General features: G+C 39.8%; 1 protein-coding gene across 3 annotated transcripts; it reads right to left on the bottom strand.

Moving 5' to 3' along the window:
• Positions 1-11,692: 11,692 nt before the first annotated feature.
• RXYLT1 (ribitol xylosyltransferase 1) lies at positions 11,693-21,486 on the bottom strand. 3 transcript variants are annotated; one of them, XM_054056883.1, is made up of 6 exons: positions 21,299-21,486; positions 19,839-20,009; positions 18,725-18,827; positions 15,951-16,265; positions 13,233-13,403; positions 11,693-12,190 (listed from the first exon to the last, which is right to left on the bottom strand). In XM_054056883.1, exons 1-6 carry the CDS (start codon positions 21,441-21,443, stop codon positions 11,773-11,775), a joined length of 1,323 nt encoding a protein of 440 aa, XP_053912858.1. In that variant the 5' UTR covers positions 21,444-21,486; the 3' UTR covers positions 11,693-11,772. The 3 variants fall into 3 exon arrangements, with proteins under 3 accessions (XP_053912858.1, XP_053912867.1, XP_053912875.1); XM_054056892.1 differs by lacking the exon at positions 21,299-21,486 and adding an exon at positions 21,131-21,224; XM_054056900.1 differs by lacking the exon at positions 21,299-21,486 and having other exon boundaries at positions 18,725-18,886; positions 19,839-19,966.
• Between the last annotated feature and the right edge of the window lie 1,837 nt (positions 21,487-23,323).

Genomic DNA, 23,323 nt, shown 5'->3' with positions numbered 1-23,323 from the left:
GTAAAGACTATCTGCCACGATTTCTTCAGTTTCCTCTTGGCTACCAAACTCAAGGGTTCTTCAAAATGCATTTAGTGAAAATATGTACAGAGTATTGTAAATAAGTACAGACTTATTTATGAGGATTGATCACAAAATCAGTTGTAAAAGCTGAGAATGGTTTGAGTTGGAAGGGACCTTAAAGACCATCCAATTCCAACTCCCCTGCCATGAGCAGGGACATCCCACTAGACCAGGCTGCCCAAGGTCCCATCCAACCTGGCCTTGAACACCTCCAGGGATGGGGCAGCCACAGCTTCCCTGGGCAACCTGTGCCAGTGCCTCACCACCCTCACTGTGAAGAATTTCAATATTGATGGGTTGTTATTTACTGTGATCCAAGGCATTTCCCAAGGGGAGTCATTTGCTGTTATTTTTGCTGGTTACACCAGAGTCTACAACAGATTTACCAGAACCACACGTTGAAGCAGCATTCAGATCTTTTCTTTTTCCCTTATCTAGGAATTTATTTTCTCTGTATGAGAAGTTCTACATATGGTAGAGACCTCACTTTGTCATTTTGCTCTATCTGATACTGGACAACTCATCCATCAAAGGGATGATTGATTTGCATAGATTAAAATGACCCAACTCAGAATGGGTACTAAAATCTCATTGATCTAATAAAATGCCTTCTCCTAAAATGGTGTCAATAACCACTGTTGCAGCATAAAGCTCATGCAAAAGTTGTAGGCATCAGAATTTCCAGGTACTGCTCTGCCTTAAAAATTAGTATAAACAGACATTTCCTGTCATTGACTCCAGTTGGCTCAGCTAACATTTTGATAATAGCTTCATTCTTATTCTTACTTTAGTAATCACCATCATCAGTGGTTATGAGGCCCAGAAAGCAAAACACTGTCTCTTTGAAGCTTATGTTTGCTGTGCTTCAGACGCTGTACAGTTTCCCGAAGTATTTGCAATACTTTTCATAGGTAATTCTTATCAGTTTTGACAACAGAATTATGAATGAGAATACTGTAAAAATGACAGACCAACCCTTCTAGGCTTTCCAGAAACTGTCTCTTCTTTCTCTGAATGATTGCAGGTGAAAAGGAAAATACAAACAACAGGCAACTGAATCTCTCAGACAGAATGATTAGCAACAGAAACACCTGCCAAAATCTGAAGTTTGGTATTGAGCTTGCTGGGGATTTTGCCATATTCCACCCAGTGCAGTTGGAGCTTATTTGGGATAACACGTACACTTCATGTTTTTCCTGAGCTCCAAGTCATCAGTGCAGATGGCATGTGCCATTCAGAAGGTTCACTGCTTCAATCAATAACTCCTTTGTGAACCATTGCTTGGAGTTGTTTGTGGAGAGTCTTCCCCAAGGGGAATGGAATTACAGGGTGAGGTGATCTGAAGAGCAGACCAGAACATGCACCAACTCAATATGTGAACTAGGCCACCTTCTTCATCTCCACCGCTGCTGAGCAAGGTGATGTGAGGCCTTTGACTGCACAGATACCATCTTGTGTTACAGCTGCTTGTTCAACATTCTGCTAACCTGCAGAAGCATCTTCTCATGCACAAAAAGTTTCTTATCAGCAGGACAGAGCTTACAATGAAAACCAAGATAGATTTATGCAACTTCTCAGTCATGACTTCTATTTCTCTGTCAGTTTTGAAGGAGACTGAAGTGTCTCAGCATCCAAGGACCAATGACTCGACTCAGAACTATTTGCCAAGTCTAATCATAGGAAGGTGTTGGCAGAAGTTGGCTCTGGACTGTGAAACTGGCCTTCCTTAGGGACACAGGCTCGCTTTTGTGACTCCTGCTCCATGGGACATTCTTAGAAGGCATTCACTATGGGGATATCTAATGACATATCAACCCCAGGTGCATGCAGTGATTTGGGCGATTTTTTGCCTACCTGTGCCTGTCTGATTATTTTCAGGTTAATATCAGAATGATGTTTGGTGTTTCTTTAACGACCAGCACTAGGCAGTAACATAAATATTGCCTAATGGCTTCCTTCAGTATCATTTGTTAACCTCTATTTGTAGCAGAAGGTATCAGGATAGCCACGTTCTTGAGTATTCTTGAGGGGGGTAACTACCCCATATGGCTTTGCAGTCTGAGGAACCAAAATTAGCCAAAGTCCTGAAGGAGAAGAGCCACCTCTAATGAAAGATCAGAGCAATCAAGACACCGGAGAATGGAGTGTTACTGCTAGATTGTGAATTCAGCAGTGAAAAGCTATGATCCTTTGACAAAACAATTTAATGTTGCATGAAGGAAGTTCAATCAATAAGTGAAACACTCTAAAGTCAACAGAGAAAAAGGGGGAGATTTATAGTTGCTATACGCAGCAGAAATGTCTTTTTGATTATAGGCACAGAAACAGTTCAAGTGCTTGATTTCAGGTATGAAACCGAACTGTGTCCAGCTGTCAGCTCTGTTTCAGAAAAATAATTTTAGTGCATTTGTAAACCATAGATAAAATCACAATCAGGAAATACAAACCAGGAGTAGAAGTTGCTGGGATACTGTTAGCAAGGCACACTGAAACTCCCTGCGTTTAAAAATGTATAGTTGTCCAACACAAGGATTGCATATACAGATTTGTACAATAATCTGAATCATCAGCATCCTGACCAAACCCCAGCAAATCCATACAGTTCACAACAGCTGGATCCATGGGAAGTAGGAGAGATATTGCTATTCCACAAGCAGGGAAGTTGGCAGAGATGGGATTGTGAAGCCACAGCTAAACTCAGGAGTTCATAAGTTGCAATTTAGGTACAGCACTCCTGCTGCTGTTTCGTTCTAAAATATTTATAAGTTAATTTTTATTAACATTATTTGAGTTGATCCCACATTTACCTTGCCATTGGGGGGGTGTAGACAGAATGGGAGGCAGTGGCAACCACGTAGCTGGGGGACTACTGAGCACATCGTGCTGCTGCTCCTTGTGAGCCCCTTCGAGAGCCTTGTGGATATGCCACCATATTTGGAAGCATGAGGGTTGTAGTCTTAAAGATTTCAGATCTAAGCTTATAGCCCTGCACTGGTTTATGCTATATAGGTGTAGCATCTCTCATTCATACTGGACCAGAGGCACAGAGGTGTCCTGAGCTGGGTTTGGCCAGGGAATTTACACGGTGTTATGCTTAGTGTCAGTGTGTTAGGTGTGTTACCTTTGCAGTGGTGTCCCTTGCACTGAGTTATGCATCTAAGTTACTATAAAAATGAGTTGCCTTACAAGGAAGTGAGGTTGCGACAAGTGGTGGGAAACTAGTCTTTTATCTAGTATTTATCCTATGTGAAATACCGGAACAGAGACAGGAACTTTGATGCCTCTCCTCTAGGTGGATGCCACAATCAATACATGTATATTTGTTATCTCAGTGAATACTGGAAGGCTTTGTGAAGAGTGGGATGGTTTTAAATGGAGAAATGCCAAGTCCAGTCTATGCTGACACTCAGGGCATTTTTCATTCTGTGAGCTGGAACACGTGGGTTCAAGTTTTCACAGGTGGAGAAGGGAACTGAGTCCAATTCTCACAAGTCTTGGGGATGTGCGCTCATCCCCAAACAGTGGCATGAAACAATAGGCATAATTCCCTCCTTCTGAGGTGCTGCTTTGTGAAGAAAATAATTTGCCGTTCTTTTTGAAGAATCCAACCCAAGAGGTGTGCATCAGGCATGCTGTGGGCATGTGGAATGGGCCCCCAGAGAAAGGAATGTGGAAATACAAAATCTGAGGAGCAACATTTCGATCTGTATAAGTGTGGAGTTGTTCAGACCCGACCAGGTCTCGGGCAAATGGAGATGCAGAAACAGAGAGGTTTCCACTGGTGAGAGTGTGGAGTAACATGCAGGTTCTAAGCCAAGGGAGCACACAACAGCTGGGTGGCAGGGGGACAGCCCCGCCGCAACCTTGCCTCATGCTGCTCTTTGATGATGGAGGAAATAATAGTAAAATACTTACTATGAAGATAATTTTTAAAACAAAGTTGTATTTCTTGCTTGTAAATGCTTTACTGAAAATCTGTAGCAAGCAAAGTTTTTCACTACATTGGCAGCAGGGGGAATTTCTGTATTTATCTGCATGTGGGGAATGTGCATTTGTAATTGAGACACAAAAAAGCAAAAGTTGTAAGGACCTCTTTGTGATGTTTCACAGCTCACCAGCAGGCCAAGCACCGTGGGCTGTCTAGCAGTAGTTCAAAGGATCAGTCCTTTGGACAGTTAGTCTAAGCAGAAGTGACCTGCCCTAGGTTTTACACTAGGTGTGAATACCCTCTGATGGATTTGGCCATGGGAAACTTACGTTGTGAGGAACTCAGTTCAGATCTCAAAAGCCGTGAGCCAATGTCTAAGACTGGTGTCAAACACCATAAGCTGCATTCAGGTATCTGTAGTTGCATGTGAAGCTTCATTCAGGGAATGAAGAGCATTCCTTGCTGTAAAATGGAAAGCAGAGATGTTGGAAGTTAGTCCTCTTTTCTGCTCCTACAAACATAATCCTTTTCACTAAACTTTAAATACACACAGTCAAAAATCTTAAACAACGGAGTATAAATGCTTCAGAAACAAGAACTCGCATGATGTAACAGCCTACAGAGAGAGATTTTGGCAACACGCTGTGTAACAGCAAGAGCTTTGCTAAGGCAGAAATTCAGCAAAAGCCTAATTACACTGAGATTTGGTACCTGGTAGAAATTCTTCACGGGGACAAGGAAATTATATCCCTACCAGATAGAAAGCAATTTGCTATAATCTGAAAATAACAACATGAAAAGAGGGTCAGCTGGGTAAAAATCAGTTCACAAGGAGAAAAAAACACAAAGAAAAGAGACGTGCAAGAAGAAACAATCAGAGTCTGATTAGACATGGGAAGGAAGGAAAATTGGTACAACATGACGTAACTTGCAGATTCCTGCTTGTATATTTATCAGATGGTATGTTGTCTTCAGTTTTAGCATTAGTACGACTACTTATTTTTCACTGTAAAACAATCATGATACTCTACAATCATCAAGAAAGGGTTGCATTGACACGGATTGATAAATCAATATTAAATGGATAAACTGAGCCCTCCAGCAATAAGGAATATGCAATTAAAGACCGCATACCAGAGACCACACGTTGCTGGCTGTCTTAAATCTATGCTAGCATTTGAAGGAAGTGTGAAGCACAATTCCTACAGCAATTAATCGGTACATTCCATTTCCCCTTAGGGGAACAGAGCTGTCCTTAGTTCTCCATTTCCATATTCAGAACTGAAGTCCACAGGGCTGCATTTGTGTGAAATTGAACTACCTACTTTCCACGTACCAGAAGGTAGCAGATGACAGAATATTGCTAAAAAAACCTGTATAGTTTCTGATACAATTCTTTTTCTCTTTATCCTGAAGTTTAGTTCAGTTACTAAATTTACTCAGGACTATTGTAATAGTCTGAATTTCAGTGAAACAACACCTTTTCTAATATATGCATGGTTTCACACATTTTGATGAATAAAAGGTTGCTAAATAGCGATATGATCTGTCCTGAATATGGGACATCTTCAAATTCATCTTGGGGTATCTCTTCTCCTGTAAAAGTCCTGAACATCATGCAAGGTCCAAACACTGCTGCTATGTTCCACCATTACAGGGTAGATGTTACTGTTCAAATAGTTTAATTGATTTTAGCATAGTGTGATTTTGATTAGAAAATGTGATTAGTATGAGAAAGAGAAAACAGAAGTGAAAGAGAAGAGAAAAATAACCAGTTTTTATGCTAAATGCTGTCAGAGAGAATTTCTTTGGGTCTTCCAGAGTTTCTTCAGACAGAGATGGTTTACTCTGTTTTCCATAGCATAAGACCATTCTCATGCCTCATACAAAATTCCAAGATTTATTATTCCCAGCTCTCCACTACGACAATGGAAACGTTTTTTTCTTCCCCCTGGTCAAAAGTAGGAGCAAAGAAACTCAACCCAGCCCTCTCCTGTGATCATGTTTATGACACAGCGGCTGGGCAGTGGCAGAGTTCAAGCCAGACCAAAAAGCTTGAACCTCAATATCTCACATCCCAGAGTATTTTGTGTGTTAGCAGCGAGCACTGGGGTAGCCTCGTTGCTGACAAGGGTTGTCACAAATACATAGAAGTAGTGAAAAAGCGGCCAACATATTTCAGCATCTCCTATGTAACTACGAGGTAGGGTGGATCTCTGATCATGGTCAGGGATTACCCTTATTCTTCAGAAAGTAACTCCATTGCAGAAGGAAAAACATGAGAAGAAAGAAATCACCTACATGGAAACCTTGCGCTTTGGGCCCTGAACAGAACTCCTCTGATGCAGCAAACTGCAAAATATGACACTTAACAGATTTACGCTGTTTGAATAACTTTATCTGAAAGAATCAGGCTGATTTCAGTCATTCCATTTTTCTTTATTTGTGGCCACCTGCACTACTCGCTGTCTTTAAATGGGTGTGGTCTTCATCTGGATCTTAGTGAATGGCTCGTTTCTGTTAGATGCATTTATTTTGCATCTCATATATTACAAAATCTTCTATTTAATGGAAATGGTGTATAACACTTCAGCTCTGTTCTGCTTGTTTCAAAAATGCATCCCAAGCTACAAATGATATATTCCTGAAAATGAAAAAAACTAATTCTCTAGGAATGGTGAATGCTGTCACATGAAAACTAGAAATTTTGCATTGTCAGATGGGATTGTGCACAATATCAGCGAAGAAACAATTTGAGGATACTTACCTAAACCTATCGTTCTATCATTAAACTGGTGTAAGACTGTCTGAGAGAATGAGTCATGTTATTTCATGGCATCCTTGACAGAACCCATCTGTGTTGTGAGACTATGGATTAGAAATGTCTTCAGCAGCATTCACTGAGTTGCACTCAGGTGCCGAGGGTGTTCGGAGAATAAAATGTGACCAGCAAAGTGTGTGCTGCCAGGGCACTCAACATTTAGGAGGTAGGACACGTTACTGTACAAACCCCTGCCTGTGTGGCCAGCCTCTCAAAACCAGACAGAGATATTCGGGTACTAGAGAAATCTTAAAAGCTTGTCTGTTTTCAAAATGTGTAGCAGTTTCCTCTGAAGACTGAGGTCTTTTTATGGGGCCTTGCATCAGAGACACTTAAAACACCAACCACACTGAAACACAGACCCCAGGGGAGTAAATGCTAGAGAGCTTATTTTGAAACTCTCTGCCTTACCATTTTACTGCAATGTGGTTCCAGTGCTCAGATGCCTTTTCGCTTTAACACTTTGAATTAAATACATCAGAAGTGTAGGTAGGCATTAATCTTTTTCTCAATAGCATTCCTCTTGGCTGTCAGATTTCACCTTCAGTGTCTTTTCAGCTTTTATGTTCTTTAAAACTTAAGTCATATGGAGAGATTTTAACACTCAGAGCCAGATTCCATGCTCAGACTAGTAGCAAAGATGTGAAAAGAATTTATATTGACAAGAGAAAAATACATACCTGTTCACTGTTTTTTATTGTTCAGAAGACACCGAAGAAATCCTGAAATTTGACCCACCCAAAGATTTTAAGTACCAATTGGTAATACGACCTTTTGCAAGCTTTATCAAGAGGACTACCAGTCATCACTTATGGACTGGTGAGTAGTAAGACACCTGTGCAAATCATTGCAACTGCAGAAGCTGTTGGGAGAAGAAGAATTTAGAACCACTGTCACTTTTGCTGCACAGCACAGTTTTTATAGCATCACTCTGGAGTGATCCCAAAGGGGCTTATTGTACACACTATTTAACTTATCCTTGTGGACTCAAAAAGCAAAAAAAAAAAACCCAAAACCAACGAATTTGATCCAGTCCTGGGATCAAATGTAAACTTTATGTCATCCTTTCAGACACGTTTTCATCAGGTCAGGGTTGGGTTTTTTTGGCTGATTCATCAAACCCTTTGTACAGGATTCACAGCACTACATCAACATTAAATTCCTCCTTAGCTACTGGAAAATGGCAGTCCCAACATGCCTTATGATAGCAATTTTCTTGGAAGCAACAGTTTCTTAGGGCATGGTTGGAACTGCATTTGAAGTACTTTTGTCTCTCCCAGTTATCAGTCTTCATGAACATGCCAAAATAAGCATAATCTTGTTCAACCATCATTCATTTCTCCCATCCTGATAGGAAGAATTCCTGGAAACATTTTAGCATGGAAGCCACTTCTGAATTTGCTAAGCTCTTCAGAGATCATTACCAACATGAAAGGTTTGTTAAGGAGAAACGGGATTTTATTTCTCTGGTTTTCTGAGAGTTTAGGTAAGCGCAGTAAGCCAAGAGAGAAACTGGAAATTTCACCACATACTTAATAATTATTGTGAGAAAGGCTTCTACATAACTCTCAGTTGTAGCATTCCTTGTTTAAGTTACAGTCATTAAAAGACAGCATCTAAAAATCCCAGAAAACCTAAGTATTGAAATACACTATCACAATTTAAATGTCCCAGGATGTCTAAGCAATCAGCACCCAGATTCTTTGCAACCCACTTCCTTATCTGCGGGATTACCAACAGTTATAAAGACTGGTTACATTTCTTTAGAAACAACCTGCTCTCTAGAATCCAAACTTTTAAATAATTTACACCATGTGTTCACAGCCACTCTTAATGGGTTCAGGATTACGTAGGAGAAACAGTTACACTAAATTGTAAGAACCTAGATCTGTTTTGTCTTATAGAAAGGCAATTTGGCCTAATGTGTGAAGTCTTCATCACCAGGGAATACCTCTGACAATGAAACTGGTAGCTATATATTCTGCATACAAACCTAAGCATGATGCAAAGTACTGCATAATTAGTGTCACTTTAGGCTTTGATGTTACAATTGGCATTCTTAACTGAAGACCGGCTTGGTTCTGCGCGGAACTCCCTCTCTGGTGGAGACAGCATGTGCAGTTATAAGTGGCTTTATGTCCTTATTTTGTGGTCTGGAAAGCCTTACTTTACCATCCATCATCAAACCAGAGGGTTAACTGGAAAACCAGGGCACACATTCTTCTCTCTGAATCAATTCTTCATCTGAACTGAATTGATTAAACAACTGAATTGATTCTTCCATCTTCTCACTGACACCAGATACCGTCTATTCCTTCCTGGACATGTCATGCAGGGAATAAAGAACCTTCTTCACCGGTGGCTTAACTGCTTCCCTTCTTTTAAATAAGCTTCCTCTACCTCAGTAAGACCTCATTTCTGATATCTAGCACCCCTCACTGCCTCTCTCCTCTTAGTTTCAACCTTGTTTGCCAAGGTCCCTTTTGTTGTCTTGCTTATCTCTGGATCCAAATAGGGCATGGAGTTCATGATTTTTCCAAAGGAGAAAAACTAGGAAGTAGAACCAGGAGAACCACAATCTCTCTCACAAGTTGTACAGTGGAATAAGGAAATAATTAAAATACTAGCAGCCTGTCTAATGTGTGAGGAGCCCTCTCTTGGCTTCAAGGGATTCTGCTCTCTTTGCTTCCTTAGCACTGGAAATAGACACAACAAAGTACTGTTAGTGCTAATTGCTGTTGGGCTGAAGCAGGTGAATTTGAAGCATAAAGAATTGGTTAAATATAGATAAAATGCAAATAACTTCCCTTTGAACTCCAAGAGCAGGCAAGTAACTGGGATGTGAATTCCTGCTAAAACTTTGGTGCATTTCTTGCTCTCCCTTAACATACAATTGCCACAAGTTTGGAAATAAACTCACAAGTTACTTAGAAATAAACACATGAATAATAGCATGTTTTTTCTACCGATGACCAAGAAACAGACTGAATTTTTCAGACTTTGACTTGCATACCGTTAAAACTTTTTAGAAGCTGCAGCTTGTTTTATAAGAATCTAGGCTGACTGGAAAAAGCCTCTCTCTTAGCTGTATTTGTAGTTCCTTGAAATTCTGCATTAGTGCCAAGGGATCTGCTGACTACAGATTGAAAAGTGCTGCTCTAGATCATGGCTCTGCAGTTTTATAGCTTCTGTAGAAAGATTCTGCTAGAGGGGAACTACAGCAACGACACTACACTTCTGCAGATACTCAAGCTTCCTCTAACTCTGTAAATGCTGTGCACTACACTGCAGATGCCCACCTCAGATCCTCTGTATGGAAAGTTAAGTTTAGTCTAATGCGGTCCAGTTCTAAGCAGGGCTCTCCAACTCAATGCCGAGTTGTGATAGCTGTACTTGCAGTCTCAACTGAATGGAGTACGTTTGCATTGTATTGCAACTGCATGATGCTTCAGATAAATTGTGTGGGTAATAGTCATGAGAAATTCATGTGAGCCGTACAATCAGATTATTCGGATTTAGATTAGTTGTCTTCTGAGAGCATCTACTAAGCAAATGGAATGCAAGGTCCTAAAAATTCAGGTGTTCTCAAACATACTTAATCCCACATCTAGAGCAGACACCATAAATATCATCCAGTGCTAGCAAACTAAAACCCAGTGTTGTTATATGTTTTGGGTCTGTTTGTTTTTTTAGGGGATAAGCTTTTTGGTTTGTGGGGTTTTTTGTTACTTTTTGTTTGTTTGTTTTGTTTGGTTAGTTGGTTCTTTTCACACAAAAGGGATGCAGGAGAACTGAGGGGGAAAAAAGTGCATGTCTGATACATAAGGCAGAATGAGACAGCATCATTATACAAATTAATATTACTGAGCAGCATAGTTGCACTGGCTCTTGAATTCCTGCAGGAGAATGAACCCATATGGAAAGCTGATATTTAAAGACAGAAACTGGCTATTACACCCCCTTCAATATGGCAATGTTGTGCATGCACTAACACCGCTCATCCGAACACGCTGAAGATAACAGCATATACTCATTTCTGATGTATGAGAACAGTAACAGATCCCTTTGGCAATGTGGAACAAAACTAGTTGAAACTGTCTGTTGCACATGAAGTATCATGACTGTACAATATAATACTTCTGCCACCTTTTGGAATTGACAAGTTTTAGCAGATTTTAGGAAATCAGATAAGCTACAAGCAAATTCATGTTCAAGGCCTGGTGTTCAGATTGTGCAGATGTAACTGCAGGTAATGAATGCTCCCACAGCAGAACTTCAGAAGGATACCTCCCAAGACTAAACGAAAATGAAAGAAAGCAATTTCAATACCTGAAATTAAAGGGAAACATATTGCTATAAAATATTTCTAAGAAAGAGTTCTCTATTTTTACCTTGAAATATACATTTTTATTTCACAGTCTTTAATTAGCTTTATGGCCACTTCCTTGGAAATGAAATGTCAGTCAAGGAAAGAGCTCACGCATTCCAAACAAGCACTTACCAGGATACATCTTAATGATTGTACCAACCCTGGCAATTTTGCTACAATTGTACTTTTCTTCTTTAGTCTACATAATAAATTATTCTGTACCATACAACTTTCATTCTTCTCTCTTCTTCAAATACAACTGTTGTACTCACATTCAATTTTAACAAGTTCACATGCTCAAAGATATTCTCCTAAGAAAGAATTTACCAGGTCACACACCAACATGGATATTGTAAAAATAGTAATAAAATCGTTGTCATCCTTACAGATTACCATCCTGTTAAGTCAACATCCTCTCTGAAAACTGTTAAGGACGGAGGGCCAAACATAGCTCTTCGCTAAGCTAGTGCAATTCTGTTGACTTCAAAAGGAGCACATCAGCCCTGTGAGATTTCTTTTGTATAAAAGATTCCTTGGAAGGTTAATTGAAATTAAACTTTCAGTCTATTCTAGATTGTCAAAAGGGACAATTTATCCCTTATCACTGGCCAAAAATGATTTTTCCAAAGCATTAATAAATTTCTGTCTCATCCGTGCTTTGAAGTTTCGATACCATTCTATAAGTTTTTTTCTCCTTTGAATCTTTTCTTGTAAGCTCATTTTTTTCTCTTTCTCTAGAACAGCAGGAAGCTCTTCCCAGTTTTTAATAAAGATAAATGGAGCCCCCATGGCTTTTAATAATTGTAATGGAGCACTGTGGTACATTGATGAATTTCCGCAATCACCTGGTGTCATTACATCTTCTATAACAGGCAGAGATCCATATGAACAAGCTTCGTAAATTCTATAGCATTCTGTATTTATTCCCACTGGGCACAACGTCAAGTCACTCTGCAGCAAGGCATCTTGATAGTTTTTGAAACTTTCATTTGTTTCTTGAGGCTGCCATCTAGGAAAACAAAGGGGTTGAAAATTAACAGTTTTCCCACAGACATTGCAATGAAAAAAAATAGAGATATGCTTTAATTTCAATAATTTATAAAACTGGAAATTCTGTCAAGGTAAAAACTGTATATAACCCACACAATCAACAGGTTTTTACTTTTAGTTTTAACTATTCCTAAAGAGTCTTCTAAAAATTTATTAAAAATGTCACTATTAAAAACAGATTGTAACACTTTTTATATAAGGTCTTTTCAGGAAATTGTTATTACTTACAAGTGCGAGAGGCAAATCAAAATGTCATTTTAAATCTTCTGCAGGACTACCTGGATGATGCATGTCAATTAACTTCAGAGCAGAGCTCAGAAACAGACACAGAGGGAGAAACTGAATGTACTTCCTAATGATTTCTTTGGCCTCAAACACTTAAATCAGTAGGGGTTTGCTCTTTAAAAGATAGGATGTTAAGCAATCCGTTAACCTGCACTCATCTGCCTGAAGTGCCTCAGAACATCTGTGAGATAAGAGTTTATGTCACAGATACAATCCATCTCCCGAGTTTCTTCATCAGGGTAGCTGAGGTGTTGCTTGGCAAAATTAAGAAATACAATCAGAACTTAATTCCAGTTAGTCAAAAATCTGTTCTATCTACTTGAAATGAAAGAGACACGCCATACAGATTAAATCCACTTTCTTACAACAAAATACAGCTAACTTTTTCTTCTAATAAGATATTAATACATACAAGGTGCAAGACAAACATTTCTTCTTCCATTATAAATCAAATGTATAAAAGAAAAAAAAAGGTCTTTATATGCAGTATACATTGGAAATTTTTCTAAGTATTTAAAAACATGCTTTATGTAAAACATAGCAACGGAATGGCCATTACATTATTAAGGCCCATATAGTCTTGGCAAAGATCTCTGTTTTAATGATGACTGGTTACTTCTATTTGTACTAATTTTTAACACTCAGGAAAGGATTTGGTAATAATGCACTACGCAAAAGAAGCCTGAATATTTTCAAAGAGTAAATCAAAGTCTTACTGTTCTCTGGCTGCAATCCAGCAAAGTTTATCAAGCCCATCCTGCTTCAGAATTCCCATTAGGGTTTCCCTAGAAGAGTTCTTATAAATTGTTCCTAAGAAGTTACATAGATGTGATCTTGGGTCATGTAGCATTGACCAGCTGGGTTCTACAACTGGAAAATTTCTGTACCTGTAAAACCAATGTATACATTAGACAATGATATGTTTTCTGTCAAAGAAAAAAATATTTTTCATTATTTCATCTTCACTGCAGCAGATTCTAAGGCTAAAACCATCTAATTGTTGCCAATACACATCTATAACCATAGACAGACCCACAGGCAAACCAGTGCAAGCCCTGTCCTAAAAGTTGGTCTTTGTTCCCCTCATCCTCACCACTCTCTTCAGAGACATTTGAAAATACTTATGTCTTCTTTCAACACCAGAGACATTAAGTGTGCATGTTACAAAACGTCCTTGAGAAATGTGGTTTTTCAAAAGCAGCTGTTCTTGATGCAACCATTAGTTTTGACTGGAACAGCCAGCTAATGGTAACTACGGCGTTTAAATCCCAGCTATCTTAATCTCTACGCATCTTGATCAATTCAAAATACTACTAGTAGCCTCTCAAAGGAAAATTTCTCTTTTTATCTGGGTGGACTTCATCGATCTAAAGTTTTGACTATTAAATAACTCATTGTACAAGCTATTTAACTTGTCTGGTTGGACTCAAGAAAACCAATGCAAAGTCCTGGTATGCAATATGGTATACAGGAAGCCACCCTCTTAGATGTGTTTGCACCATATCAGGCATTTTTCTTTTTCTGACTGTTTCCTCAAATCTTCCATCACCTATTTTGGTCAGCATGACAGTTAATGAAACATTGCTTCAGCTGACTCTAACTTTTTCATTGCCTGAAGTTAATATTTTTACTGGAACAGATCAATGTTCAAAAAAGTTTCTGCTCCCTTGCATTCTCAAATTAAGACAGATATTCCTTCTAATGTTATTTATTCTGATGGATTACTGTTCTGCCATTTACCTACTGTTTTAGATAGGAAGAAATTCTTCATGATGAGGGTGGTGAGGTACTGGCACAGGTTGCCCAGGGAAGTTGTGGGCGCCCCATCCCTGGAGGTGTTCAAGGTGAGGTTGGATGGGGCCACGAGTAGCCTGATCTAGTGGGAGGTGTCTCTGCCTGTGGCAGGGGGATTGGAACTGGATGATCTTTAAGGTCCATTTCCAACCCAAACCATACCATGATTATATTATTCCATGATTCTAAGTAAAGCTCTAAGCTGATCTCAGTTGTTTAATGGTTTCTCTACTTTATTTCACTGTGATTTCCTCCTTGCCATTAATGGTTCTGAATACATACTCACTTTCTTCACCTTCCCAAATTTTGATTTCCTTTCCTAGTTCTTCTATGTGATGGATGTTAATTCACTCACTTACAGAAAACCATTTCATCCTGATGCCAAATATTTTCGCAGCATTCTAGATTTTTATTTTCCTTCTTCACTTGGAAAAATCTGGCACATATGCATACCTTCAACCACAATTTTTACAGCTGTTGGTGTACAAGGGCTGCAGAGCCCTGTTTTGAACTGGGGTTGTTTAGCCTGATGAAAACAAAGCTGAGGGGAGACCTCGTCACTCTGCACAACATTTAACAGATGTGTAGACATAGCGTTTAGGGACATGGTTTAGTGGTGAACTTTGCAGCGTTTGGTTCACAGTTGAACTCAATGATCTTAAAGATCTTTTCCAACCCAAAAGATTTTGTGATTCGGATCTATCTTTCTCCACCCGGCTTTGCACCCCAGGTCACTGTTGTAATTGTTGTTGCTTTCTGTTATCCGTCACCTTAACCTTTGTATATCAAAACTCAAGTCCTTTTTGCTTAGGAACTTCTACTGTCATCAGTTCTCTGACACTACCAAGAATTCAAATTTAGTATATTTAAATAACACTGTGAACAAGTGGAAGCTATGTACGAAACCTCATACAGTTTGTAAATTATCTTAATACAGACTATTGAATGCAAATTCAATGCAAACTATGAAAAAAAATCCTTTTCATCTTATATCAACATGATAAGTAGCTAAAACATTATTAATTCTGCTAATAAAGAGTAAATTGGAAAAAAAAAAATGTCTAAATGAACCAAACCTTTATCTATTCCACATAAATAGTTTGAGATGGAAGTGTAACAAAATTGGTTTTGTGAGTAAGCAGTTAAGTCAGTATATGTTACTGTGATACTGGAATACATTAATTTGAAATAGGAGACATACAATTTCTTTTTGAGAGCCACAACTGGGGATAAAAAAAGTAACACCAATACCATCCCTGTCCCTTCCTAAACAAACAGTATCTGGAACTTAATTTCATAAATATCGTTTAAATCCCTGTGTCATTGATACATCAGCAGTTAAAACAAATCTCAAGAGCAAATCTGCTGAAGAAAAAATAAACAAACAGAAAACCCCACCAAACACAGGATCTTTTTTTTAAAAGCTCACTAAACCCTTTCATTAGTTCTCTCTGTTATCTTTTTCATCGATAATGCAATTTCCAAAGATTCCAATGCTTGATTTAGAAAATCATGAGTAGGATCACATTCTACAATTTACTATGATTGTTTTAGGTATCAGCAGCAACATTCAGACATATTTTCCATACCTCATGAATAACAATTAAGTTTCAGTTGTATTTTATGTCTATAGCACTTACGTTGCTACTCCTAAAGGCCACTGGAAAATATCTTCTTCATTTACCAATGCACAGTCATAGGTAACAAAGAGTAGATTTACAAATCCTCCATGTCTTTTCAGGTATGGTTGGATCCATTCATTGTTGCACTGCTCATTTCCAAGCAGCACAACCGCTACATGCTGTATTTTGTGAGTCTGAATTAACGTTTGTGCGTAATGCAACCACTGAGTGGCATAAGTGATCTTTGCTTTTTCTCTTCCATTCAGAACTAGCACAACATTTTCAGCTTCAACTGAGAAGTAACCAGGAACTACAGACGGACCAGTGATGAAACTGTGAAAACCAAAACACAAACTAGTAAACACCCTTAAGACAAAACATTGACCTTAATCCTATAAACATCCTTACTACACAGTCTGTACTCCAGAGATTATTTTTTTACAATAAAATAAATTCAATAAAATAAACCAATATACTGCAAAGTAACTGTGCAACTGTAACCTTTTCTGTTGTTAGTACCTACAGCTTAACATAGGAATAAACCTTCAACTTTATTCAGAAAAAAGGAGATTTAGATTTAAACCAATAAATACTATGTTAGAATGAGAGAGAGGCCCTCCCAAAAATCTGTAAGAATATATTAAAACATATGTCATCATGAGAGAGAGTTAGCTGGTCTGGCATGCCACTTTTCTTTGTAATTTGGGTTAATTTAAGATTAAAAAAAAAAAAACACAGTGTCATCTGATACTGAGTAGAAGCTATAGCACAAGAGGTACCTATCTAAATGTAAAATTCTGTTGCTTGTGTGACCCAGGTCACACTTGAGGCTCTGATATAAGCTAATACGCATAAATATTTTAGGTAGAAAATTGTATTTCTTGATCTTGCACAACGTATCTAACAGAGGAATTTCAATCATTTAGAAGAACTGTTAAATCATTAGTCATTTACAAGTATCTAACAAAAGCCATTTATGAACCGCAGTGAAGCAAACCAGCATTTGCCAGCTCTAGCTCTTCAGTTAACAGACAATTGTCCAAACTCAAAGGATTAGTGATTACACAGCTTGGGAAAAGAGGGCAGCAGAAAAAAAAAAACCTAGCAATATATTTCTTTCTTTCAAGACCCTATATTAAGTGTTAGTTGTCTATGTCTGCTGCGTTTGATACCAAAAATATCGGCAAATAAACTCTCCTATGCTCATTTTAGAAAGCAAGCATCCTTTATTACAGCGCCAGACGCATCATCCACCAATAATGTGTAACAAGACAAGAGATGATTACAGAATGTATTTCCCATCCACATACATATGTGTAACATTTCCTAGAGATCTTATACATATTCTATTACTTTTCAAGGACTAATTTTAATGTTATCATGAACTTCACAACAGTCAAATCTCCACTAACTGGGACAGGACCACTTCCTGTCTGACTTTGTATTCTTTAGATAGAGACTATAAATGAAGATGATTACAGAAGACACATCTATTCAGCACATACCATACTTAACATAAGACCTTATAATTCCTCAAGAGAACAGTGTTTGGAAAAACCGTGTTTGAAAGAACATGCTATCAGAGGGACATTCTGTCTATAACTTTCAAAAAACCACAGTTACTTAAATGACCCTTAAGTTAGAAAACTGATTCTACTTTAGCTTAAATCATAATATTCCACTGTTGCAGCAATAACTACTTCTTGTATAAGATTTCCAAGAGTGTTTTAGCTTCCAGGAATGAGCATGAGTTATAACTAGTCTATTATAGAACGACCGTGACTTTTAACTCATGAAGTGCTGAGACTGACAGCTAGTTTCAGTTCAACTGTGGATAGCGAGGAAAAGAAAATTCACAGCAAAAGCTGTAAAAACTACTCCAGCGAAGCTATCTGAAGCAGACTGACCTTAGGCAAGCACATTCTAAACCCGAGTGAAGCCAACGTGCTGTTGGCTTGGTGACAGTTACACAGTTTGGAGCCAAGGTTCATGAGAGCCATGATTTGGAATTAAGACTTTTAACAGATTAAGCATAAGCCAGGTGAAGACTTGAATCCAACATTTAGTAGACAACGAGAAAAAAAATCACTCGCCAAATAATGTACAATGTTTGACAATCAAAATCCATTTTTAAAGCAATGTAAGTGTAATCTTCCTTCACATATAAAATTTTGCTTTGCAAATCAAGCAGTCAACCAGATGCTAGGTCTCACAGGCTGCTTTTGTTGTAAGTTGAAACAAATTATGATTTTGATACTATTCTATTTATGAATAAGTGAGTGAAGTCCATTTCCCTAACTATAACAGAAATCCATTAGCAGAAGATATCTTCTTGCCTCAAAACCCCAAGCTTCTTTCAGCCAACTGTCAGCCGCACACCCCAGTTTTTAAGACTCGTCTCAGAGTCGTATTCCCTCTCCTCCTGTGGTCTCCTGGCTGTCTTCCCTCTCTCCACATCTCTTTCAAATATACAAATTTTCATAAAACAGCAGATGAAGTTGCCCCCTAGTGGTCTGATTTTTAATACCAACATGTTTGGGCTAGAATGCTCTGATTTTATCAAGTTTATGTTTCTATGAATAAATGTGATAATTTTGAATGAGAAGTAGTGTGCATATTCTTCAGTTATAAAAACACAATAAATTTCAAGTATTTGCAACTGATATTAAAATAACTGCAGCTTTGAGAATAGACGAAGTAATACACCTGTGCACCTTATTGAGTTCTTTAGCTTTCCAATAGATTGTTTGTTAAAGTTAACAAAATTGAAGTCAACATCATGCAGCTAGTACCTGAAATATGTTTTTCCTACTGTTTGGCTTCCTTCTCTCCGCTGTGCAGTCACATCAGCTGGCTCAAGTTGCCCTTCAAATATATGTTGCCAAAGGTAAAGACCTACATCCATGAAGATACAATGGAATTTGAATGCACAGATCTTGCTTACTCATATGCTCCTAGCAAATAAAAGAACAGTATTTCTGGGAAATGAAGAAGCATAACAACATAAGAACTTGGGAAAGAAATGTCAGAACATCTTATATAACATGGACATTGCTTCCCAAATTCCACATGGATTTGGTTTCGTTAAGATGATTTTTTTCACACATCGGGCATTCAAAAGCGTTCTTTGGTGGTCAAAATATCAGCAGATGAAGACATCCCATGCTGCCACTTCTGTTAGCATCTCTTGTTGTTACACGTACCAATTAAAAATGAGCAAATGTTAATCAGTATTTTAAGGACAAGCTTTTGTGAAATCCATCCAATTTCTGTGATGGAATGTATCACCATATAATACATCAATGTGTTCTATAATGCTACATGAACGCTCAAATGAAGCTGGACCATTTACTTCTTAAAAAAAGCTAAAATAAGAACAATGACATGTTCAGCAGTAGTTAAAGAGCTTAAGAGGACCTTGGCCCCCAGTTTATCCAGAGGAAACTCAGTGTCTTCTACAACAGAAGAATTTTCAAGTTAATTGGTGGCAGGACTACCGCAGTACATAAAATGTCTTATTTTTCACTGTGCAATGCTTTATTTCACAAAGTGTAAATGTGACAAAAAAATAAATATTCTGATCTAGCCAACTAAGAGGCCTGTCCTTGTGCTATATTTTAAATTAGCTTGGATTCAAAAAGTAATGGTGTTTTTCTCTGCCATTTGAGCCATTCTCTTTGATAGATGTGAAAAACAGCCTTGAAATGAACTGATACAAAGGAACTGGAGTCTAACTAGTCTTTTATATTGGTATTAACACAATATTGAGTAATAGCTACCACTTTCTTACCATTCTTCATGTACAGATATCCATATAATCTAATGATAGACATAAATTTCAGCAATTAAAAAAAAAGAGAAAAGCACTATATCAGAATGGTTAAGTCATTGATTACATCTGCTTACCAACTGCTGCTTTGCCCCAAATCTGTACCGTAAGACTGGTTTCTTCTAGATGAGATCTTGCATTTTTTATCATCTGAACATTAGCTTCATATCTCTGCTGTGAAGCAACCTGTTCATTTTTCTCGTCTTCTTCCCATGGATTCCACTCTTCATTTCCAAAGGAAACATGTGCTAAGAAACCCAAAAGAATAATATGCACAAAAAGAGCACATTCACAACTTCAAGAAACCAATGGAATTTTGTAGAATTCAGCAAGCCTGATATGAGCTGAAAACACGTGCTCGCAGCCCAGGAGGCCAAGCATATGATGGGCTGCATCAAAAGAAGTATGGCCAGCAAGTCGAAGGAGATGATTCTGCCACTCTATTCCTCTCCTGTGAGACCCCATCTAGAGTACTGTGTCCAGTTCTGGAATCTTCAACATAAAAGGGATATGGAGCTATTGGAACAAGTCCAGAAGAGGGACACAAGGATGATCAGAGGGCTGGAGCACCTCCCATACGAGGACCGGCTGAGAGAGTTCGGGTTGCTCAGCTTGGAGAAGAAAAGGCTCTGGGCAGACCTTATAGCAAACTTCCAGTACTTGAAGGTGCTACAGGAAAGCTTGGGAGGGACTGTTTACAAGGGTATGGAGTGATAGGACAGGGGGGAATGGCTTTAAATTGGAAGAGGGAAGATTTAGATGATAGAATCATCAAATCACTAGGTTGGAAAAGACCCCTTGCATTATTGAGTGCAACCATTCCTATCTGTCTAAACCATGTCCTTGAGCACCTCGTGCACCGGTCTTCTAAACAGCTCCAGGGATGACGACTCAACCCCCTCCCTGGGCAGCCTCTGCCAGTGCCCGATGACGCTTTCTGCGAAACATTTTTTTCCTCATATGCATTCTGACCCCCCCCCCCCCCCCCGGCACAGCTTGAGGCCATTCCCCTTTGTCCTGTCCCCTGTCACTTGGGAGAAGAGGCCAGCACCCTCCTCTCTACAACCTCCTTTCAGACAGCAATAAGGTCTCCCCTCAGCCTCCTTAAGGCTAAACAAAGAACCACAGAATCACTAGGTTGGAAAAGACCTCTTACATCATCGAGTCCCACCATTCCTGTCTGTCACTAACCACTCCCATCTACCTGCCACAACTCCAGTTCCCTCAGCCGCTCCTAATGAGACATAAGGAGGAATTTCTTCACCATGACAGTGGTGAGGCACTGGCACAGGTTGCCCAGGGAAGCTGTGGATGCCCCATCCCTGGAAGTGTTCGGGGTCAGACTGGATGGAGCCTCCAGCAGCCTTACCTAGTAGGACAGCCCTGCCGTGGCAAGGAGGTTGGAAGCGGATGATCTTTAACTTCCCTTCCACCCCACACCCTCCCATGATTCCAGGCCGACTCCCCCCCGCACAGGCCCCTCCCCGCTCGGCCCGGGGGCAGCAGCGCCTCTCCCGCCGCTCCTCGCCGCTCTCACCTCGGGCCCCGCGGCGGTCCCGGGGCGGCGGGCGCGGGACGGCGGCTCGGTGGGGCCGGAGGAAGACGCTGTAGGCGGCGTAGAGAGAGAAGAGGCCGTAGGCGACCAGCAAGGCGGAGCAGAGCCGCCTGCGAGCGCCCCGCATCCCGCCCGGCGGCCGAGGCGCCGCTGGGGGCGCTGTGGGGCCGCGGGAGCCGCCCCCGACATGGCCCGGGGGGTCCCGGCACCGGGGGCCGAGAGGTGGCTCGGCGGGCATGGTGGGGGGTGTTAGGGAGCCAGCGGCCTTCAGCGGGGATGGGCAGCGCGGGGGGCGACCGCCGTCCGTCGTGTGCAGCGAGGCCGGTTGGGACAGGGTGGATTTCCCACTCACGTGCATTTTCCCGGAAATCTTATTCGTATTCTATTGCTTCCGAGGTCTTGATGCCGTGAAAAAGGGCCAAATTTAATAGTCAGTGCCAATTTGATTATTAAGCAGGTATTGCTTTAACACATAATAAGAGGTTGGACACACACGGAATCATTTCACCTAATGTGTGTGTCCGTTGAGGCTGGTTACAGGAGTTTTATACTGATTAAACATACACATTCATAGAATCACCAGGTTGGAAAAGACCTCTTGGATCATCGAGTCCAACCATTCCTGTCTGCCACTAAACCATGTCCCTGAGCACCTCGTGTACCCGTCTTTTAAACACCTTCAGGGATGGTGACTCAACTGCCTCCCTGGGCAGCCTCTGCCAGTGCCCCACAACCCTTTCTGTGAAAATTTTTTTCCTGATATTCATATAATCATTTAGATTCTGAGAAACACTGTTTGCATATTCAGGAAATATTGGTTAAAGATACATAGAGCTCATTATTATATCTTCATCACTATTGTATGATAAGTCATTATCATATCATCCCATGGCAAAGGAGTTGGAAACAGATGATCTTTAAGGTCCCTTCCAAGCCAAACTATTCTATGATCTTATCACCCACTCTCAAATGTACATCACAGTTCCTTTGTGTCTTCAGAATCCTCTGATACTCTTTATCTTCTCATTGTGTCCTCTTGGTGAGCTCAGGTCTGCTCTTTGTTTCTCCTGGGGCACTGTCCTTGTTTCAACTAGTAAACAAGCTAAACTCCTGTTATAATCACATTCTTTCTTACTGCAAGCTGACCAAAATTTGATTCTTGTTCTTCTTCTTCTCATTATTATTATTATTATTATTATTATTATTATTATTATTAAGGATTTATTCCTTCCTTCAATACCATGAACATCACAACCATCAAATCTCTTGCTAATGAGTGGGCTCCAGCTCTCTGCCTGACCTTGTGTTTAAGATAAACTCCAAACAGAGGTGATTGCAGAAGCAGATGCATCTGTTCAGCACAGATCATGCTTCACACAAGATATCATCATCTCCAAAGAATGATCACTGTCTGGAAAAACTCTTCTTGAAAGAAAACATGCTGACAGGGGGACATTCTGTCTTAACTTCCAAAAAAAGTACAATTATTTAGATGTAACCTAACTCTACTTTAGCTTAAATCAAAAACATTCCACTTTCTGTAATAGTAACTGCTTCTTGTATCACCCGCAGCACCATGGGATCAGCGTGTGGCTTGGGCAGATAGGGACTTCAAAGATCATCCAGTTCCACCCCCCTTGCCACAGGCAGGGACATCTCCCACTGGATCAGGCTGCTCACAGCCCCATCCAACCTGGCCTTGAAAACTTCCAGGGAGGGGGCATCCATAGCTTCTCTGGGCAGCCTGGCCCAGTGCTTCATCACCCTCACAGTAAAATATTTCTGCCTAATACCTAATGTAAATCTCCCCTCCCTCCCTTGCTGAACTAGAAATCTAACCTGATGACCCTCAGTGGCAGCAATGAGTCCTTTAATTTTACATCCCTGATTGTCTGAATTAGCACGACACATCGCTTTCTTCCAGCCTAGCTCTGTAACCTGCATGTAACCGTGATTTCATAGAACCATAGAATCGCAGAATGATTTGAATTGGAAGAGTTGAAAGGG

This window comes from Cuculus canorus, chromosome 1 (genome assembly GCF_017976375.1).
Source record: "Cuculus canorus isolate bCucCan1 chromosome 1, bCucCan1.pri, whole genome shotgun sequence".
Classification (NCBI taxonomy): domain Eukaryota; kingdom Metazoa; phylum Chordata; class Aves; order Cuculiformes; family Cuculidae; genus Cuculus; species Cuculus canorus.
Note: the sequence above shows the minus strand (reverse complement) of the source record. Positions and strands in the feature narration are given on the sequence as shown.

Coding starts and splice junctions, on each gene's coding strand:
- RXYLT1 (XM_054056883.1), bottom strand. CDS start 21,443: ATGCGGGGCGCTCGCAGGCGGCTCTGCTCCGCCTTGCTGGTCGCCTAC. Junction 16,266..18,724: donor GTAGGAAAAACATATTTCAG/GTACTAGCTGCA, acceptor TGGTTTTCACAG/TTTCATCACTGGTCCGTCTG. Junction 13,404..15,950: donor TGGCCTTTAGGAGTAGCAAC/GTAAGTGCTATA, acceptor TTGGTTTTACAG/GTACAGAAATTTTCCAGTTG.